Genomic DNA, 18,800 nt, shown 5'->3' with positions numbered 1-18,800 from the left:
GAGCACACTGACTACCAAGGGGCAGCTCCTGCATTGAGCGTCTGCCCCCTGGTGGTCAGTGTGTGTCATAGTGACCAGTCATTCTCAGTCTTTCTGCTGTTAGGGTCAATTTGCATATTACCCTTTTATTATATAGGAGAGAGGCCTGGTGCACGGGTGGGGGCCAGCTGGTTTGCCCTGAAGGGTGTCCCGGATCAGGGTGGGGGTCCCACTAGGGTGTCTGGCCAGCCTGGGTGAGGGGCTGAGAGCTGTTTTCAGGCTGGTCACACTCCCTTTAGGGTAGGGGTCCCCACTGGGGTGCCTGACCAGCCTGGGTGAGGGGCTGATGGCTGTTTGCAGGCTGGTCAAGCCCCACAGTGGGAACCCTCACCCTATGGGTTTGTGGCCAGCCTGGGTGAGGAGCTGAGGGCTGTTTTCAGGCTGGCCACAGCCCCTTCAGGGTGGGGGGCCCTACTGGGGTGCCTGGCCAGTCTGGGTGAGGGGCTGAGGGCCGTTTTCAGGCTGGCCATGGCCACAGGCTGGGATTTATGTATCTTCTATAATTGAAACTTTGTAGCCTTGAGCGGAGCTCAGGACTGGCCCGGGAGGGCGGGAAGCTTGGCTTCCTCCATTGCCAGGGGCAACCAAGCTTCCTGCTCACTCCAGCTCCGTGGCCGCCGCCATCTTTGTGACAGAATGACAGAGTGAGGTGTGATGGTTAATTTGCATATTACTCTTTTATTAGATAGGATTGTACCTTGACTTTCAAATTCAATACTAGGTACAATTCTCATGAACTAAATGAGAACATTACAAATGCAAATATTCTAACACAAATACTTGTATAATTTTGTTTAGATTGTCAATGGTTGCTTCATCCAAATTTTCTTCATTGTCATCCATCGTATGCCATACTTCAGGGAAAGGAGATGCTATCAGATGCAAAATTGGAACACCTAATAAGAAAGAACCAACTTGTAATTAAGTCCATATTTAAACTAGAAAGTATAATTTGGCAAGCAGAAGTCTGAGTGGGTTCTGTCCCTTCCATATAAAGACAGTAGGTTATTCATCATCTTCTGTGTACTCCCTTATATCTTACCCTTGTACTCCAAAGTCATTCATTAGTTAAACAAATGTTAATTAATTCAGTAAGTAATTAGAAAGCACCAACTATATACCAGCCCCTATTCTAGAAGTTAAGGTTTCATCAGTTAAAAGGCAAAGTCCTGGTCATATGGCATCTCCATTCCAGTAGAGAAAGAAGCAAATAAACAAATACAAAAAATAATTTTAGAAAGTGATATGGCTTATAAAGAACAATAAAATAAAGTGAGGAAATAGAGAATAAGAGGCAGACAGTGGAGCCAAGAAGAAGGTATTTAAAGTCAGGGAAGGCCTCTGTGAGAAGCTAACAAATAAATAGAGACATGCAACAAAGGAAAAGCATGCTGTGCAAAAGTCTAGGGAGAAGTATTCTAGGCAGCAGTAGTAGTAAGTGCAAAGGCCCTGGGGTGAGGAGTGAGCTTGGCCTGCTTGAGGAACAGCGAGGAGCCAGTGTGGCTGGATTGAAGTAATACTGATTGGAGACAGACGTAGGAGGTGATGTTAGAGAGGGAGAACAGAGTCAGAAAATGGAGGCCCTTACAGGTAATGGTAAAGACTTTTGATCTTATTCTACATGATAGCAAGCCACTAGAGCTTTAAAGCAGAAAAGGAACATAATTTTATTTACATTTTTAAAAGATAACTCTCATTCCTGTGTAAAGAATAGGGAAGCAAGAGCAAACGCTAGAGACCAATTGGGAGGCTCCTGCAAGAGTCCTTGGGTTTGCCCTAGCTCGCCAGTTTGGCTCAGTGTACAGAGAGTCAGCCTGCAGACTGAAGGGTCCTGGGCTTGATTCTAGTCAAGGGCACATGCCTGGGGTTGTGGGCTCAATCCCCAGAAGGGGACGTGCAGGAGGCAGCTGATCAATGATTCTCTCGCACCAGTGATGTTTCTCTCTTTCCCTCTCCCTTCCTCTCTGAAATCAATAAAAAATATTAAAAAAAAAAAAAGAGTCCTTGGGTTTGTTTAAACTCCCACCATTGACATCAAGGATACGGCTTCCTTATTAATTAGTAAACATCAGAGTTAACACAAAGTGTAAGAATACAGTCTAACTCTATAAAAGTGAAGGCACGGTCAATGGAACATGAGCTTTCATAAATATCCTAGCTGCAGGAAAAAAATATAAAGGTGTCAAGGATTGTGAATAACTTTCATGAAAAAAATAGAAGCCATAAGATGATTGGTGAATGACTTAATTATTCAATTCATTAAATCTAATGGTTCCTTACCCTTCTAGATTGTTGCAAAAGCACATAAAATACAATGAATACAATAGGTTAAAAATGCACATGTGTATGCACACATACATATACACACACATTATTACCTCTTCTTAAAAATGGGAGATGGTCATCCTGAATCATTCCTCCAAAACCATGATTCTGGAAATACCGCCTCTCCAAAGAATGAGCTTTGAGCAAACCTAATGCATGGAGTTCATGTTCTGCAGATGACAATTAGACAGTAGATGAATATCTGTTTTTATCTGATGAATACACAGAATGCATAAAGAGTGTGAAATCTTAGCACATGTGGCCATTGCTTTTAAAACATGCGGCCGTGAACATATGTCAATAACCATCTGGGCTCTACATGGGTGTGTACATTTTGGAGTAGTTTGGGGATGAGAAGGGTCACATGTGGCTGTAGATTTACAGGTGAGAACCTTCTTAGAGGTGAAACTCAGTAAAAGAATGGAGAGATGAAGAATGAGAAAAACAGGGGGGGAAATGGGGAGAAAACAACATAGGTACTCATAGATCTGAGATCCTGTATGAAGAATACCTTAAGAGGAGATGTGGGGCTTGGAAGGGTAATACTCAAACAGAATAAGGATGAAGTTTACTGAGTGGCCACTTTATGGAAAGGGGTTACCTGCTACGACCTGCATCAGTGGTTCTCAAAGTGTGGTCTCTGACCAGGGGTATCAGAATCACCTGGCAACTTGTTAGAAATGTAAATTATCTGGACCCACTTCAGACTCACAGAATCAGAAACTCTAGGGACGGAGCCCAGCACTGTGTGTTGTAACAAGCTCTCTAGGTAACGCACACTCTAGTCTGAGAACCATTGGCCTGCATTCCATCACTCATTGGCCTGCATTCCATCACTCATCATCTTGTAACATAGAACTCACGTGTTATGTTACCTGGTTACATATAACATGAGTTCTATATTACAAAATGATAAGAGATCACAAGAAAACTATAAGACAATTAAATGAAACTCATCAGGATAGCCGGGTGTGTGTTTTTAATTGCTAAATTTAAAGTGTAAAACTAGACCAAGTGGCAAGCATGCATATGTGATATTTTAGGAATATGGAGATATTTAGGAACATATGTAATATTTTAGGAACCACCACCAAAGAATATTCGCAATCCATTAATTGACACTTACAATTCTTTCATCTTAGGATATAACTTTTCCTTATGCAATTAGATATGGTTTGAAGTACAGTAAGTACCACTAGGAGGGGGCAGCACAACGGGTTAAAAACCAGTAAGGTGCAAGTTAATGCTATAAATTCATTCTGGTAGAGGAAATAAGAAAAGTGCAGAAAATCCTTGAAAAATGGCCAAACCCAAATTTTTGAGGCTACCATCAAAGTAAAGAAAACATGCTAAGAGAGGCCCAAGATGCTTATATTAATAATACCACAAAAGCAATTCTTTCAAACTAGAAATTGAAATTTGCCAAAGAAAAGTATCTAAGGTTCAGGTAAAAGTTTCTCTTGTAATATTCTAAATCTGCATATTGGCAAATTCTGAACTCATGGCAAAAGTGTGAGTTGAGATTGAAGTGCTTTTCCCACTGCTTAAAATTAATCAAAACTGCCCTGACCAGTTTGGCTCAGTGGATAGAGCGTCGGCCTGCAGACTGAAGGGTCTCAGGTTCAATTCCAGTCAAGGGCATGTACCTTGGTTGCGAGCACATACCCAGTGGGGAGTGTGCAGGAGGCAGCTGATCGATGTTTCTCTCTCATCGATGTTTCTAGCTCTCTATCCCTCTCCCTTCCTCTCTGTAAAAAATCAATAAAATATATATTTTTAAAAATTAATCAAAACTATAGACCAGGTCAGGCCAGGCAAAGAAACAAAGGTATCTATGGCTCAAGAGGGAGGCTTTGGGGCTTAGAGAAAGAAAAGGAGAATAACTTTTTTCCTTTATACCGTGAGCCTGGCTCAGGACTTCTGGCTGAGCAGTGCTACCCCTGTGGGAGTGCACTGACCACCAGGGAGCAGCTCCTGTGTTGAGCATCTGCCCCCTGGTGGTCAGTGCACGTCATAGCAACCGGTCGTTCCACCGTTCAGTCGATTTGCATATTAGCCTTTCATTATATAGGATATCAAAATGCAGTTTCATGCAGGAAAATAAAGTGGGCCTACTAAAAGAGATGAATAGGAACAAATAATTAATCCATAAAGCAAGGGGAAAAGCCAGTAAAGGATAGTATATATTCAAATCATACACTTAAATCATAAATTTTAAATTTTAAAATGTAGTGTTTGTCAGGAGGAAGAAACCTAGTTTTAATAACATTGGTGCTTACCAATTGCTTGAAGTCTATCAAACCATCGGGCAGAGTTTGGGAAAAAATTGGGAAATGTTGGGTTTGGAGCTCCAATTAAATCTAATAAGACCAATAAATCCTAAGGGAGAAAAAATATTGTTTAGTCATTGTCACTAAAAACACGTTCCATATTCATCAATGTAAAAAAATGAATCAAAACTATAGGCATATTAACAATTGAGAATAATCTAGGGAGCTTTATGAACAAAAGATTTAATAGCACTGTAAGCTAATACTTTGGCGAATTTATTAAATCTTGCTTTGCCATTAAATGGCAATATGTAGATTCTTTGTGTCTGGAATCCCAGAAGGATTTCACTGAAAATAAATTAGAAAGAGGACATTTGGATAAGTATTTCATAGATTTAAAAAGAATACATTTAACTTGATTTTCAGATGAGAGTCCAAGCCCCTGATCTTCTATTCCATTCTAATTCGCCATTTTATTCTTTGTCTGTAATGACATAACCACCTATAAGAGAACACTTAGTAACTATTTATTCCCCAAAGTAGCATATAAGAAAAATTCCTTGACCAGGAGCTACAGGACCTGATGTCTCTGGCTGTCCGTGTCCTTTTCTATAAACCAGAAGCTCAAACTTGCTGATCTCTAAAGGTCTCTTCTGGTTATATGCTCTACAATTAAACCAGTGTTCCTTAACTTGTTTGAGCCATAAAACATCAGCAGTATTAAGGACTCCCTGAAGAGAGTCCTTACACACCCCTCCCCCCGCCTAACCCTGGTTTAAAAACTGATTTATATAAGTGAGATCATGTGTGGGTAAATATCTAGTGTAGATCCTACACATGGTAGGTAAATATTTGCAGAGTCTACCATTCTAAAGATATAGTATCTATTAACTCATGAATGATGATTAAATATATTCATTGGGGGAAATGGGCTTGTTTGAAATCAGAATGTATTTACATGGTTAGATAAGCTAATAAGAGTGTTTTGGGGGGGAGGGGAGGAGGAATGATCTTAATCATATTATGGATTCATATATTTGGAATGATAAATAACTTTGTTCTTCCTACTGATCAGCCAGGTCTCTCCTCCTCCTCTGAATCCTTTTTAGCCATTTGGCTTCAAGTGACCGAATGAGGTGCTGACCATATTCCCCTGATCCACTGTGAGCTGCCAATGGACCTCAGGATGGAGAGAATGCCCACATGGGGTGTGTCAGAATCATAGAGGACATTTAACCTGGCCATGTGGACTCAGAGGGAGAAGGTAAGTGACAGGGCAAAGGACTGGGACAAGTGGAGTGGTTAGAAATAGGCTTTCAGTGCACAGATAGGGTGAAGGTCAGGGATGCACAAAGGCACGGGAAGAATGAAGACTCAGGAGAGGCATGAGGTCCCAAGCTGGGGTTAGTGAGGACTCAAGACTGAGTGATGGTCAAATACAGGAAGAGAACTAGAATAGGGAAAGAATTCAAGGGCAGGGTGAGGGACAAGGGGGCGGAGGGGGGCCAGGATTGGGGATGAAAATGGAGTCATGTGTTGCACCCATTACTTGGTAGTAAGAGCAGGGTTTTAAGGCAGCATCAAAATGTCTCCACCCCCACGTCAAAAATACCACATCAAAACCAGCCCATCAAAATGTCATATGCACAGAGTCATTATAACGCTGCGAATCCACTGAGGAAATTCTTCACTCCCATCCTCATACCACGTCCCACTCTAACTCCATTTCCCAAGACCCCCACCTCCTCAGGCCTCAGGGCTCCAAGAAGGGGTGCTCTCTCCACCTCTATGCAGTACCAGGGGCATGCAATCCCATTGGACCAAACTGACTGTGATGTCTCCTTAATCGGATGTTTTACAGCCTTTTAATTAAAGTGTTTTTACATTTTTGAACACTTTAAATCAATAACATTCAACTTTCAAAACTTACTATGTAAATGTTCCTATCATTTCAGGGAAATATTTTAATGAAGCTCGGGCGCAACTGCTAACCCAGAATCCTTCTTTTTAGCTCTGGGATTCCTCAAAAACCCAAACGCCTGCCAAGGAATGTTCTGTTATAAACACTGCTCCAAGGATGCCGGGGCATTTTTCGGTCTTTAATTGGCTTTAGCTTTGGCTGCCTTTGAGGCAGCACCTGCAGCCGCAGCACCACGGGTACTTCCCAGACTAACCATGCTGTGCAGTTGGTTGGTGTTTCTCGCTCCAGGTGGGTGTGGGGTCGATGCCATCTTTGCAGCTAAGTGTCGAGACCCATACAGAGAGTCTTGAGGGGACCAGTGAAGAAAAGCCTCTTCCCCGTCGAAGAAAATCAGCTGGAGTGACAGATCCAGCTTGGAGTCTGAAACGTTCTGGCAAAAAGAACAGTGAAAAGGTAACTGGGGAGAGGACAGCTGAGCCGCAACAAAAGGGACAATAACACAGTGAGTGAAAATACAACACCATTGATTTGGCACCACTTCTTCCCTGAAAATCATCACACCCCCATGTAAATCTCACCGTCTCCCACTCCCCATGAAAAGAGAGGTTATGCATTTTCTCTGACTCTTCAGAGAACTTTGAAAGGCCCTGCCACCCCCAGAGATGCCCAGAGATTGGCTGACGCTATTGAACCTGCAAGACAGCCTGACTTCTCCCTCTGCCTGATCCTATTGCTCTCCCCTCCCTGCCACAGGTGTTGAGTCAGGGCCACTCCCTAAGAAATGACCTAAATGCTAACCTCCAAGTCAGAGTGTGCATCCCAGGAAACCCAACCTGAACAACTGCAAATCTATTTGGCTACTCATCCATGATGTGCTTGCCTTTTTTTTTTTTTTTTTTTTTTTTTTTTTGTGAGTCTAGGTTTGAGCACCTGCCCTAGGAATGCAACAGGGGGGACACAAAGAGTAATCATTACAGCCTCTCCCCCTGCAGGAGCCTACACTTTAGTTGGGGTAGGAAAGATCAACCAAATACATGAACATGGCAAAAGGTGCCAAGGGTCACACATGTAAAGTAAAACTCATCTGGGAATGGATAGAATGAGGGGTTGAATCCTTGGGGTGTCAAGGAAGACTTCACGCAAGAGATGGTTTTCAGGAGAACTTTTCAGAAGTGTAAGCAGGGTTCTGATGAATGTTTTACTTTCCACTGTCTGACGACTCTCACTTTTTAGATTAGTCCCCCAACTCCCAGAATCTGCAACCCAACTGCAATCCCTAATCTATTGAATCGTTTCCCTTTTCCGAGTCCTTCACCCCCAGGATGTCCTCACTTCACCCCATGTTCAGCTCAAATTCCAGAGTCAATCATTCTAATCACTCCCTTGAAAATACGCTCCACTCCCTTGTCTCTCTCTGCCTTGGTCAAACTCACATGGCAAACACATGCCCTCAAGTCCACTCTCTGCTTCCGCCGTGCCTGCCCCCGTGCAGCTGGACGTGGCAGGGGGAAATACACAACCGTTTGCGCTCTCCCCCTCACTAACGTGCTGGGGACGTGCTCCCCAGTGGACCAAACCGATTCTGATGTTTCCTTAATCTGTTAGAGGTATCCCTTCCCCTCTTATCTGAGGACATTAGAAACTGTGTCCTTTAAGTCCTCTTCTGCTCCTTGTGCTTGATTTCCTCCCAGTTCATTTTTCAATTTGTATTATTTGTTTTGCTGGCTTGCTTTCATGTCGGAGACTGTCCTCAAATGTCTGGTCATCCTTTGTGTCCGTTCATATAAAGAATAAGGCCTATAACACTGAGTAGATTGGCTTCCCTGCAGGGTGACCTGGTGCCCAGCTGGAGTTTTCACTGAGATGGTTCATATGCTCCAGAGAAGGATCCTCCAGGTTCCTGTCTCTGGGTACAAGCTGGCTGCTGGCTTTCTCATGCTGGAAGTGGGGGAAAGGCTGCGAATCTCAGTGTTCAATGTGAGACTTCCACCTCACCTCCTTGCTTTCTATGAGGCACCTCACTACTGCTCTCCTTTACATCTGGTGTCTCATAGCATGTCCAGAACCTCCCTGGTTCAGTTTCTCTAGAAAAACATTCTGTCATCTCCCGCAAGAATACAGATGGGGTACTCACCTATCTTCCAGGTGTGGGGTGGGAACCTACGTATCTAAGTGCTTCTGAGGTTTAACAACACTCTCCTTCCCAGCTCCCCCCACCCCCACTTCCTCACTATCTGTGTAGCCTGATTTGTGAAGCTCTTCCAATCCTTCTTGGTGGCAACATGATAGATGCCTAATTACCAGTGTCAACATAGTTGGTGAATTACCTGCACTCTTTCCCCACCCAAGGCTATCTCAATAGTAAGGTGTGAAAAACCACCCTAAACTCAGTGGCTTAAAACAACACTCATGAATCCTCCTGGGTCTGTAGGTCAGCTGGGGACAACTGATCGAGGCCGGTGTGGGCTGGATCAGGAGCCTTGCTTCATCAAAGTCATCAAGGTTGGCTTTGTTCCACATGTCTCTTATCCTCCTCCAGGGGCTGGCAGGCTAGCCAGGGCACACCCTTTTCCTGGTGATGGCAAAGGCACGAGGGAGCAAGCCCAATTGCACAAGCACACTTCTAGCCTCTGCTTGTGTCACATCTACAGGCATTCTATTGGCCAAGACAAGTCAAATAACCAAGTCCAGAGGTAAGGAATGACAAGGTACAACCTGCCATTGGGGGAGGAGGGAGGAACACAGCAAAGTTATAAGGCAAAAGATGTGAATACATAATTATAATCTTATTACTAGAGGGGAGAGGGCTGCAAAGAGTTGGGCCAATAATCCAGACCTCTCCCAGGTCACATTCCATCACCGCCTACCCAATTCATGACAGCTGAAGAACTTAAAATAACTCCTTCCTACAGTTTAAATTAAAATCCAACTGTGAGAATAAATCTGATACTCTCAATGCTTGTACCCAAAACTAGCCCTTTTTAAAAACTGTCCACATCACTACCTCTATTAGTAAGGATAATGAAGAGAATGTACGTGTAGTTTTTCATGGGGATCCCTACCCAACAACTCATTCAGCTCCTTCTACCAAAAGCAGGTATGAGGTACATGCAAAAGGTACAGGAGCTCCCCCAGAGAAAGCACAGGCACTACACAACCTGTGCCTTTACGTCACATCCATTTCATTTCATGTCCTGACACTAGAATGCAAATATGAGAAATCAAACTGTCCCATCAGCTTCAGAACTCCCTCACTCAGTAGCTGGGGAAGAATGCTAGTTAAAAGCAGGGTAGAGCATGGGACAAAGACATCATAGAAAGTTCAGAAAACAAAACAAAAAACAGTGAAAAGGATACCGAGAGGTTATAAACAATTCTTGCTTTCTTCAAGTGCAGCATATCCAGCAAAAATAGAACCAAATATCTCTATTACTTCCATTACAAGATAAACATTTTACTTCTTTACCCCCATTGTACCCCAGGCTGGCCCCTTCATAAAGCTCTGAGGGGAGAAAGAGGCATCCGTTGCCTGCGAACGAAGTTTTTTGTTTTTGCTTTGTTGTGTTTACTTGGTTATGAGTGATATCTGAACAAAATGTCTTCATCTAGTTTAGCACTTTTCCCCAATATACCCTTAAGAACACAGAGACTGAAATAACATCTGAGAGTCCCAGAAGTATTCTGAGCTGAGAACATAACAAAAGCTCTACTATGCTACATAAAATTGAGCTGAGATTCACAGATAATAACCATAATGCATTTCTGCTTCATGCTTTTCATCTTGATATGTCTGAATTACTCACTCTTGAGGGCCACCGGCTCTCAGATCAGAAGGTTGTGATGTCTGTGGCTCCATAAACAAGAAGAAATAAACAGAGTTCTCAGACATATACCTGTATCCATCTTCCACCTTCTTAATTTTTCACAAAGAAATGTTGCCCTTAATTTAATGTGTATTCAAAACTAAGAAATCAGGTGCCAATTAATGAATTCACTGTCGTGTATCTTAGGTTTATTGCCCATGGTTGACGTTTCAAATAATGTAATCTTCCAATTAATATTCATTCAAATTCATACCATTTTGCAAACAATTGATACAAAATGTCCTGAAAGTCTACATTTCTAAATGGCCTTCTCACTCCCCGCAAGGATTCTCGAATTCACTCTGAGTTACTGCTCCTGTGTTTTATGCCAAGAATCTACAAGAGGGAAACAGATACCTTCAAGGAAAGGAGTTGCTTGTCTAAGGCACGAGCTAGTTCCAACATCATCGCACAGGGCACGGCTGAGTCAGTGGCTCCCACAAACACCCTGTTGTCCCAATGGGGGAAATACTTGGAGTCGTAGTGACAAGCAAGTACCAGGTGCCGTTTAGCAGTGGGATTGAGGGTGCTGATGATATTTGAGAAAGACCGATATCCATAAGGTGTCTGACTCAAGAAGGTGTCTACTTCCAAGACCCAGTCAGCTTGAAGTCTCTGAATTCTCTGCATGATATGCTGTTCAAAACAAAAAAATAACAAAATTTCAGATCAAGACAGGTTTCATTTGCTCAGTATGTTTTAAATTGCTTATAGGCCTTTCAAGTTAACAATGCAGTACATGCTTATTGAATGAATAGCAAGGATGTATAGAAGAAAGGCTAATCTTCTCCCTCTCCCCCAATATTCTCCCTGCAAATTGTTAATAGTATTGTTAATAGTCTGATGTACATCTTCTCTCTTTTTTTTTTTTACACAAACATATAGTAGCACAAACTCATAGACTGGATGTGTTTTTATAGGAATAGAATCCTGCTCTTCTCACTTAACAATCTAACATGAACATTTCTACATGTCCGGAGATAGAGATCCAGTTCAATATGTATTAAAGCCCACTTTCCATTTCTCTAGGAGGCTAAGAAGGCATGTTTGAGAAAACAGATATACCAGGGTCTCAACTTCCACTCTAAGCTCTCTGAGGCAAGCACGGCACATGATAGCTCTTTAGGTCTCCAGTGTATAGCAGGTGCCTCAAGTCCAACAGATACTTCGCAATATAATGAACACTAACAAAAGATACTGATGCTCACCCGCTCAGGATACTATACAGGGAGTCCCACAACAAGGGGATGGGTAGGGATATTTGAGGTCCTGCCCACTCTAAGAATCAATAAGCGACTCTGAACCACAGTGACTACCGAGTAGCTTTCCTTCTGCATTCAAGGAAGGCCCAGACCCACTGCACGTTCTGGTAAAAATAAACCCGTTTCTCCTGGTTATCTTAGACCTTCTGAGCAACACGGTAAATGACAGGAAAAAGTATCAGATACAAAAGAAACTCCACCTCAGACACTAGAAGGGTCTTCTTTAAGCATCTGTGGGTGAGTTCATCACTGTTCCATTTGCCCTTTCCTGCCTTTATTTTCCCTTTGCCTCATTTTTCTCACTGGGTTCCATTTATTTTATTTTGAAATATACATGTCTTTGTAAGTTGCTTTAAAGGATTTTTTTGAAGTCAAGTGACAAAGTAACCATCCACATAACCAGCAATCTGTTCCACAATGACCATCAGTGGGGATGGACTCTGAAGTGATAAACAAATAACATAATAACTGGAAAAGAAGGGGAGATTTTTTCCTCCCAGGGAAACACAATTTTCTAGCCTCGCCAAGTCTTGTGTGGCCTCCTGCCCTAACTAATGTGACATGGCATGTGGGCAAGGACCTTGGAAAAACTGTGGCAGGAAGCTTCCGGGAAGAGAACTGAACCAGGGGGAAGCACAGTGTCTCTACAGCCAACCCTGCAAACGCCAAATAAAAACATAATTCTCCAGCTGTCCACTTTCTGCTTTCTATAGTGAGGTGGACTTCGGCCTAAATAGCACAAATACACAGTACCTTGCCTTTTTCTATTATAGGTTGATAAGTTGTCTTTTCATATTAAAAAAAAAAAAGAAATGTTTATACTAGTAACCTTGTTGAAATCATCATGTATATCTCATTCTTGTTATTCTCCACAATTCTCAGTATTGGGCTTTGTTCACAGTTGGCTATTAGTAAATATGCCTAAATTGTAATTAATACACTATTTTTTCCTTCTTTTAAAAATTTTTTAAATTTTTAAAAATATATATTTTTATTTATTTCAGAGAGGAAAAGAGAGGGAGAGAGAGATAGAAACATCGATGATGAGAGAGAATCATTGATCAGTTGCCTCCTGCATGCCCCACACTGAGGATCGAGCCTACAACCCGGGCATGTGCCCTGACCAGGAATCGAACCGTGACCTCCTGGTTCATATATCAATGCTCAACCACTGACCCACACCAGCCAAGCTAAAAAAAATTTAATTTTTTAATTATAAGTATTCTCAATGAGAATATATAAAATTGTATGATATAGAATATTAGTAGTTTGAATAGAGAGAAAGCGTTATGCAACTAAGATAAGCTTTACACAGAATATGAAAAGTTATCTTCAGACTTGAGGGAAAAATTATTTCCCATAAAAGGGGTCATGCAAAAAAATTTTTCAAAAGGCATGTACTCCAGAACATCTGGCAGCCAGATGTTGAGCTGCTCCATAAACTGTCTTCAGCAGCCTACGTGCTTACAAAATGAATTGGGACTTAAAATATATATCTGTTAGCTTTGCTCAACTGAAGTCTCACACACAAACTCATTTCTCAACTACTAAACCAGTTGCGATAATTCCTGATATCGATGTTGACACTAAAATCCTCAAAAGCATCAGCAAATGGCCCAGAAAGAATTTTGCCTAAAGTAATCTTTTTTTATTCCGTGTAAATATTTTTATTTGTCTTAGCAACTAATTTCTTTCTAAACAATCATATTGGCTGCATAACCTCATTACATCACCAATATATCTCGTTGTGCTTTTGGCTTTCAGACTTGATCTGCAAGTTCCCACTACAATTCTGTAGAGCAGGCTGCAAAAACGACTGCTCTTCTCACAAGAATGTCCGAGGCAGGGGGCGCTTGGCTGTGGGAGAGAGTCTAAAGCTGCTGTGCTTCCCTCACTCCAGATAGCAAACGCCTGGGCCCACCAGCCATGCTAAAATGCAATGTAGAATGTAGGCTATATTTTTATTATTATACGCCCATTTCTTTTAAATAGGGAAGAGAGATGAGCCCAAGGAGTATCATTGAAATGAGAAGATCCAGAGCTAGAGACATCTGTGAGCACACACCACAGAGCCGGTTCCCCCCAGCATCCACCCTCCAGTGATAGATGGAAAGGTCAAGGTTAAACCCTTCCAGAATCTGGACTGAAATTAGACTGCTTGACTTCTGCATATACACACTTATTTTTACCATGGGCCAGAGTCAGAAGCTTGAGAAGCACTGCCCTGGAGAAAGTAGCTTGTCACTGATCTTGACTCTCCCACCAGGGAGAATACAACTTCCCAAAGGGAAGCCTGATAGGACAGTAACTCACTCTCGGCTCAGAACTGGCGAGCACGGGCTGTCTAAGGCTGTTACTGTTGGGTGTTTAGGGCCCAAGGGGTTGTTATAGAAATGACCAAGAGTTGAGCACTTACCACCCTGTCTGATACCATACCCCACACAGAGATTTCACACATAAATTGTTTTAGGCAAACATGCAATGCTTAACAAAACAGACATTTACTCTCAGTTGTTTGGTTTTCTTGGTTGCCTATTTTGGCGAATAATAAGATTAGAATGCAGATCTGAATGTTAGATAACTCAGAACTGGCGATAGATAACCTCTCACGTGAAAGCAAGTATTCAACAGCCCTTAGATTTGAGTGCTGCATTCTCACCTGGCGAGCAGCATAGCTCCCAGGGGAGCCTGGATACCGCTCTATCAGCAATGGCCGTAAGTCATGCTGCCACATTTCAGAAATACTGGTGCCTTCTGCAACTTGCCGGAGAGACGATGAATTCAGAATGGCTGGTTGGTGATCATTCTGAGGATTAAACAACGTTATTTAACCAACTATTGTTTCATAATATGTTTAAGACTTACCTTGAGACATCTGCGTTTGAAAAACACTGGCTTTGAATCTCAGAATAAAGGGATAGCTCTTACATTATACAAGGTGCATTAAGCTAGTCAGATTAAATACCGGCCCCTACCATCTAGGAAGTTAAACTAATTCTTTTTTAAAATATATTTTTATTGATTTCAGAGAGGAAGGGAGAGGGAGAGATAGAAACATTAATGATGAGAATCATTGATGGGCTGCCTCCTGCACGCTCCACACTGGGGATTGAGCCCGAAACTCGGACATGTGCCCTAACCGGGAATCGAACTGTGACCTGGTTCATAGGTCAACGATCAACCACTGAGCCACGCCAGCTGGGCTAAACTAATTCTTTTGACAGCTTGTCTTAAAAACAAAATTAATATAATGCTTTGAACCTGAAAATGAATATTTGATACATTTCCTGAGTAAGGTGTAATGACTTTTGGTATAACTGCTTTGTAAAACTAAGATTTTAAAATATCAATTATCTATCTCCTGTTCTTGTTTGTGTTTGTTTACTGCTAATACATTTTAAAATATCTTTCCTTAATAAATTTGTCAGTACAGCCTTTACATTCCTTGGTACTTCACAATCAAAGTGCATCTACATTACCTCTCAAACAGCAATTTGAGAAGAAAACAAAAGCTAAGTGACAAAACACCGGAAATGGGGAAAGAAGAAATAAGAAAATGGAGGCAGGAAGTCAGAAGACTTTATGTGGTTAATTATTACTTAACCTGACCAACGAGAGCTTGTCTGGTCTCTCCCGCTGGCTCACAAGCCCTAGGAAGGGTCACTCGCCTCAGCTCACCAGGCTCAGTCACCCTGGCATCCTTACAGGCCCCAAAGCAGTGTAAGGCTGTGCCCCATTGGGGCTTTGCATCTGCGGTGCCTTCTACCTTGAAGGCTTGTCCCTTCCTCTTCACCTGGCCAACTCCTGCTCATTTCAGGTGGTAGCTTAGAGGACTCTTCCTTGGGTTTATACTTGTTTAATGCCTGATTTCATGTGAGAGCAAAACTCTCTCCTTTTTTCTGCTCTCTTCCTAGCTCATATTGAGCACTCCATAAATAGTGGGTGAATTCATCAAATAAGGAAGTGACAGGTGACTATCTTTCTAAAGCTATCTTCACCGAGATTGGGTTTACATAATAATAAAGTAAATTGGGCCTTTTGCTATCATAAATATTAAATCAGTTGAATGCACAAGCAATTATAAAGACAGAAGAGACAGGTGGCTACCTACTGCAAAGGGCCAGGAAATGCTGTAGTTCCATATGGGTGAGCTCTGTTTTTTTTGAATTTCTGATAGTACATGCTTGTGATGACTTAGAGTTGGGTTGGCCCAGGGCGTTATTGTTTCAAAAGCTGTTTGAGCCCTAGCCGGTTTTGCTCAGTGGGTAGAGCGTCAGCCTGAGAACAGAAGGATCCCGGGTTCAATTCCAGTCAAGGGCATGTACCTGGATTGCAGGCTCCTCCCCGGTTGTACAGGAGGCAACCAATCAATGTGTTTCTCTATTTCTGTCTTTCTTTCTCCCACTCTCCCTAAAAATCAATGGAAAAATATCCTCAGCTGAGGATTAAAAAAAAAAAAGGGGAAGAAAGCTGTTTGGACAGTGACTCCTTTTCCAATGATTTACAACATGCCATCCCAGAGCCTACCTGGTCGCTGTGGATGCGGTCATGTCCTCAGCAAAAGGAAATGAAGCTTATGTTTTAACGGGGCTTTATGGAGGCTTGAAAGAATTCTTAACGGGTTTCAGAAAAAAGAGGAACAAAACAAATAACTCTGGAGCATCTCTAGTGTAACAGATAATGTGGGTGAAACACAGTCCACAAGAATCATCCAAAAACTGCTTAATGGATGAATAAAGGGTAAGTTCCTCAAACAGGCCATGGATGCTCCTGAATACAGAGACTTGCATGAGTTGTTTCAGGCTCCAAGAACTCAACCATATAATTAACGTACTTCAGTAAAGAGTCCTTCCCGCCTCTGCCCCGCTATGAAATCACCGAGTTTATAAAAGCTCCCCGGTCAGTGAAGGATAGACATGGGAAACCACCACACTCGGTAAGTTGCTTAAGCCTTTCTATTCATAAAGCTCTGAGGGGAAAGCATTTGACTTCTCCAACCTAAATGGCACTCATTCAATTTTTATGGAGACTCACTCTCTGAACTCAATAAACAGAAAAATCTATATGCAGATGAGAGGAAGGAAAAGAGGGAAAACCTGGAGAGAAAGCATGGGCTGGGTGCGAGGAAAGTAAATGAGGCAGAAATAGTGTTGAGCCCATGTTAAGTGCAAGACCCAAATTATTCTAGGTTCAGTTCAGTTCAGAGACACATCGGCAATTTTCTATTGGTACAGGGCTTCTCGGAGGAATGAGTCACTGTTACAGCCCCCGCCTCTTTTCACCCAGGCCGAAAGGACAATAAGTCTGCTTTCCTTGACAAAAATCTTTCAGCTCAAAAAGTGTGAACCAGATACCCTGAGGCAACTCCTCTAGGCTAATCACGTGGTTCCTTTCAGAGGGCTATGCGGTCCCAAATCGTTGCACTAAAAGGAGAGTGTTACAGAAGCTGGGCCAATTCAATTCCAGTTTCCATCCCATGTGAGGGTCTCCCAACAGCACTCGGGATAACACTTGTGTCTACCTGCAAATTCAACCCAGGCAGCATTCACTGAACTCCTTCTGCATGTGGGATGCCACTGACATTACAAATGCAGTCGTGGAAGAGTAGGGAACTGAATGAGATAACGGTATGTCTCTTCTGTCAATGCAAGTAGGCATCTATTGAAAAGCAAAGCAGTGCAGGCTGTGATCAATTCAGGGTGAAATCCCAGCTCCCTGACTTACTAGCTGTGACTAGGACAAGTTTCCTTATTGGTAAAATTGATGTCATAGTACTTACCTTAGTAAAGTTCAAAATGGGACATTTTGTCTTTTTCTGCTACCAACACCCATCCTATCATTGAGTTCCCTGTCCCTGCCTTGAAGTCTCTGTTGATGTTTCCATAAGAATCAGTGGCTGTGAGATGGGTGGATAGATGACTAAGGACTTTTAGAATACACGTGGCTCTAGATCCTAGAAGGAGAGGAATGTGAAATGCTGGGGGGAGCGGTAGCAACTCGCTAGAGCTGACCCTGAGGGAGGACTCCTAGGTGAGGCCAACTCTCCTGTATATGGTTGCTCTGTTCAAAGAATCTGTCCCTCTATACCTGGTATAATTTCAACTTTATCATTGAACTTCACCTTTGTTACAATAAATTTCTACCATTAAAATACATTGGGTCCCAGCTTAACAATAGAGGACGTTTGGAAACAATCTAAATATTCAGCAATAAAGGGATAGTTAAATTGTGGAATGATGATTATTTTGTAAATATCAACTGATGCTTTCAATAAATTATGAGCTCAAGGAAATACTCATACAATTAAGCAACACAGTAAGATATAAAACTGTATATGCAGCATAATCTCTAGTATGAAAGTCATGTGTATTTATTTTAAAAAATAAACAATTCCTCAAAACGTTAAAAATGAAACTTCCACTTGACCCAGTAATCCCACTTCTAGGACAATATCCCAAAAACAAGAAACCAAAAACACCAATCAGAAAGGATATATGCACCCCTATGTTCATAGCAGCACAATTTACAATAGCTAAGATTTGGAAATAACCTAAGTGCCCAACAGCAGATGAGTGGATTAAAAAACTATGGTACATCTACACAATAGAATACTCTGCCGCTATAAAAAAGAAGGAACTTTTACCATTTGCAACAGCATGGATGGAACTGGAGAGCATTATGCTAAGCGAAATAAGCCAGTCAGAGAAAGATAAATATCACATGATCTCACTCATAATAATCAACTTAATTTGATGAACAAGAATAGATCCAGAGACGAATGGCAGGTAGGGGGGCGGGTTAGAGAGCAACCAAAGGACTTGTATGCATGCATATTAGCATAACCAATGGACACAGACACTGGGGCGGTGGGGGTTTGCCCGGGGTGGGAATGGCTGGGAGGGGGGCCATTTGGGGAAAAAGGAGACATATGTAAAAAGTTAGACAATAAATAATAATAAAATAAACAAGTAACCTTAATTGAACATTTGCTATATGACAACCACTGTGCTAAATGCTTTATGTGAATAGCTCATTCAGTTCTCATAAAACTCATGAGATTGGTACAATTTTATCATCTCTATAAACATAAATACACACATTTATATACATATGTGTATGT

The 18,800-nt window shown here is 42.0% G+C and overlaps 2 protein-coding genes across 3 annotated transcripts in view; one reads left to right on the top strand and one right to left on the bottom strand.

The window, feature by feature from the left end:
* The window catches only part of LOC102242739 (interferon-induced, double-stranded RNA-activated protein kinase), a 274,887-nt gene that overhangs the window by 71,937 nt on the left and 184,150 nt on the right, over positions 1–18,800 (top strand). The window lies entirely within an intron of this gene.
* Positions 698–18,800, bottom strand: part of QPCT (glutaminyl-peptide cyclotransferase) — a 39,826-nt gene continuing 21,723 nt past the window's right edge. The window contains exons 3-8 of the mRNA XM_014538491.1: positions 14,340–14,486; positions 10,776–11,054; positions 6,809–6,985; positions 4,644–4,743; positions 2,418–2,534; positions 698–935 (exon numbers count right to left, since the gene is read on the bottom strand). Coding sequence (XP_014393977.1) covers positions 790–935; positions 2,418–2,534; positions 4,644–4,743; positions 6,809–6,985; positions 10,776–11,054; positions 14,340–14,486 — 966 coding nt within the window. The 3' untranslated portion in view covers positions 698–789. The remainder of the gene's footprint in view (positions 936–2,417; positions 2,535–4,643; positions 4,744–6,808; positions 6,986–10,775; positions 11,055–14,339; positions 14,487–18,800) is intronic.

Source organism: Myotis brandtii, unplaced genomic scaffold (assembly GCF_000412655.1).
Source record: "Myotis brandtii unplaced genomic scaffold, ASM41265v1 scaffold191, whole genome shotgun sequence".
NCBI lineage: Eukaryota > Metazoa > Chordata > Mammalia > Chiroptera > Vespertilionidae > Myotis > Myotis brandtii.
Note: the sequence above shows the minus strand (reverse complement) of the source record. Positions and strands in the feature narration are given on the sequence as shown.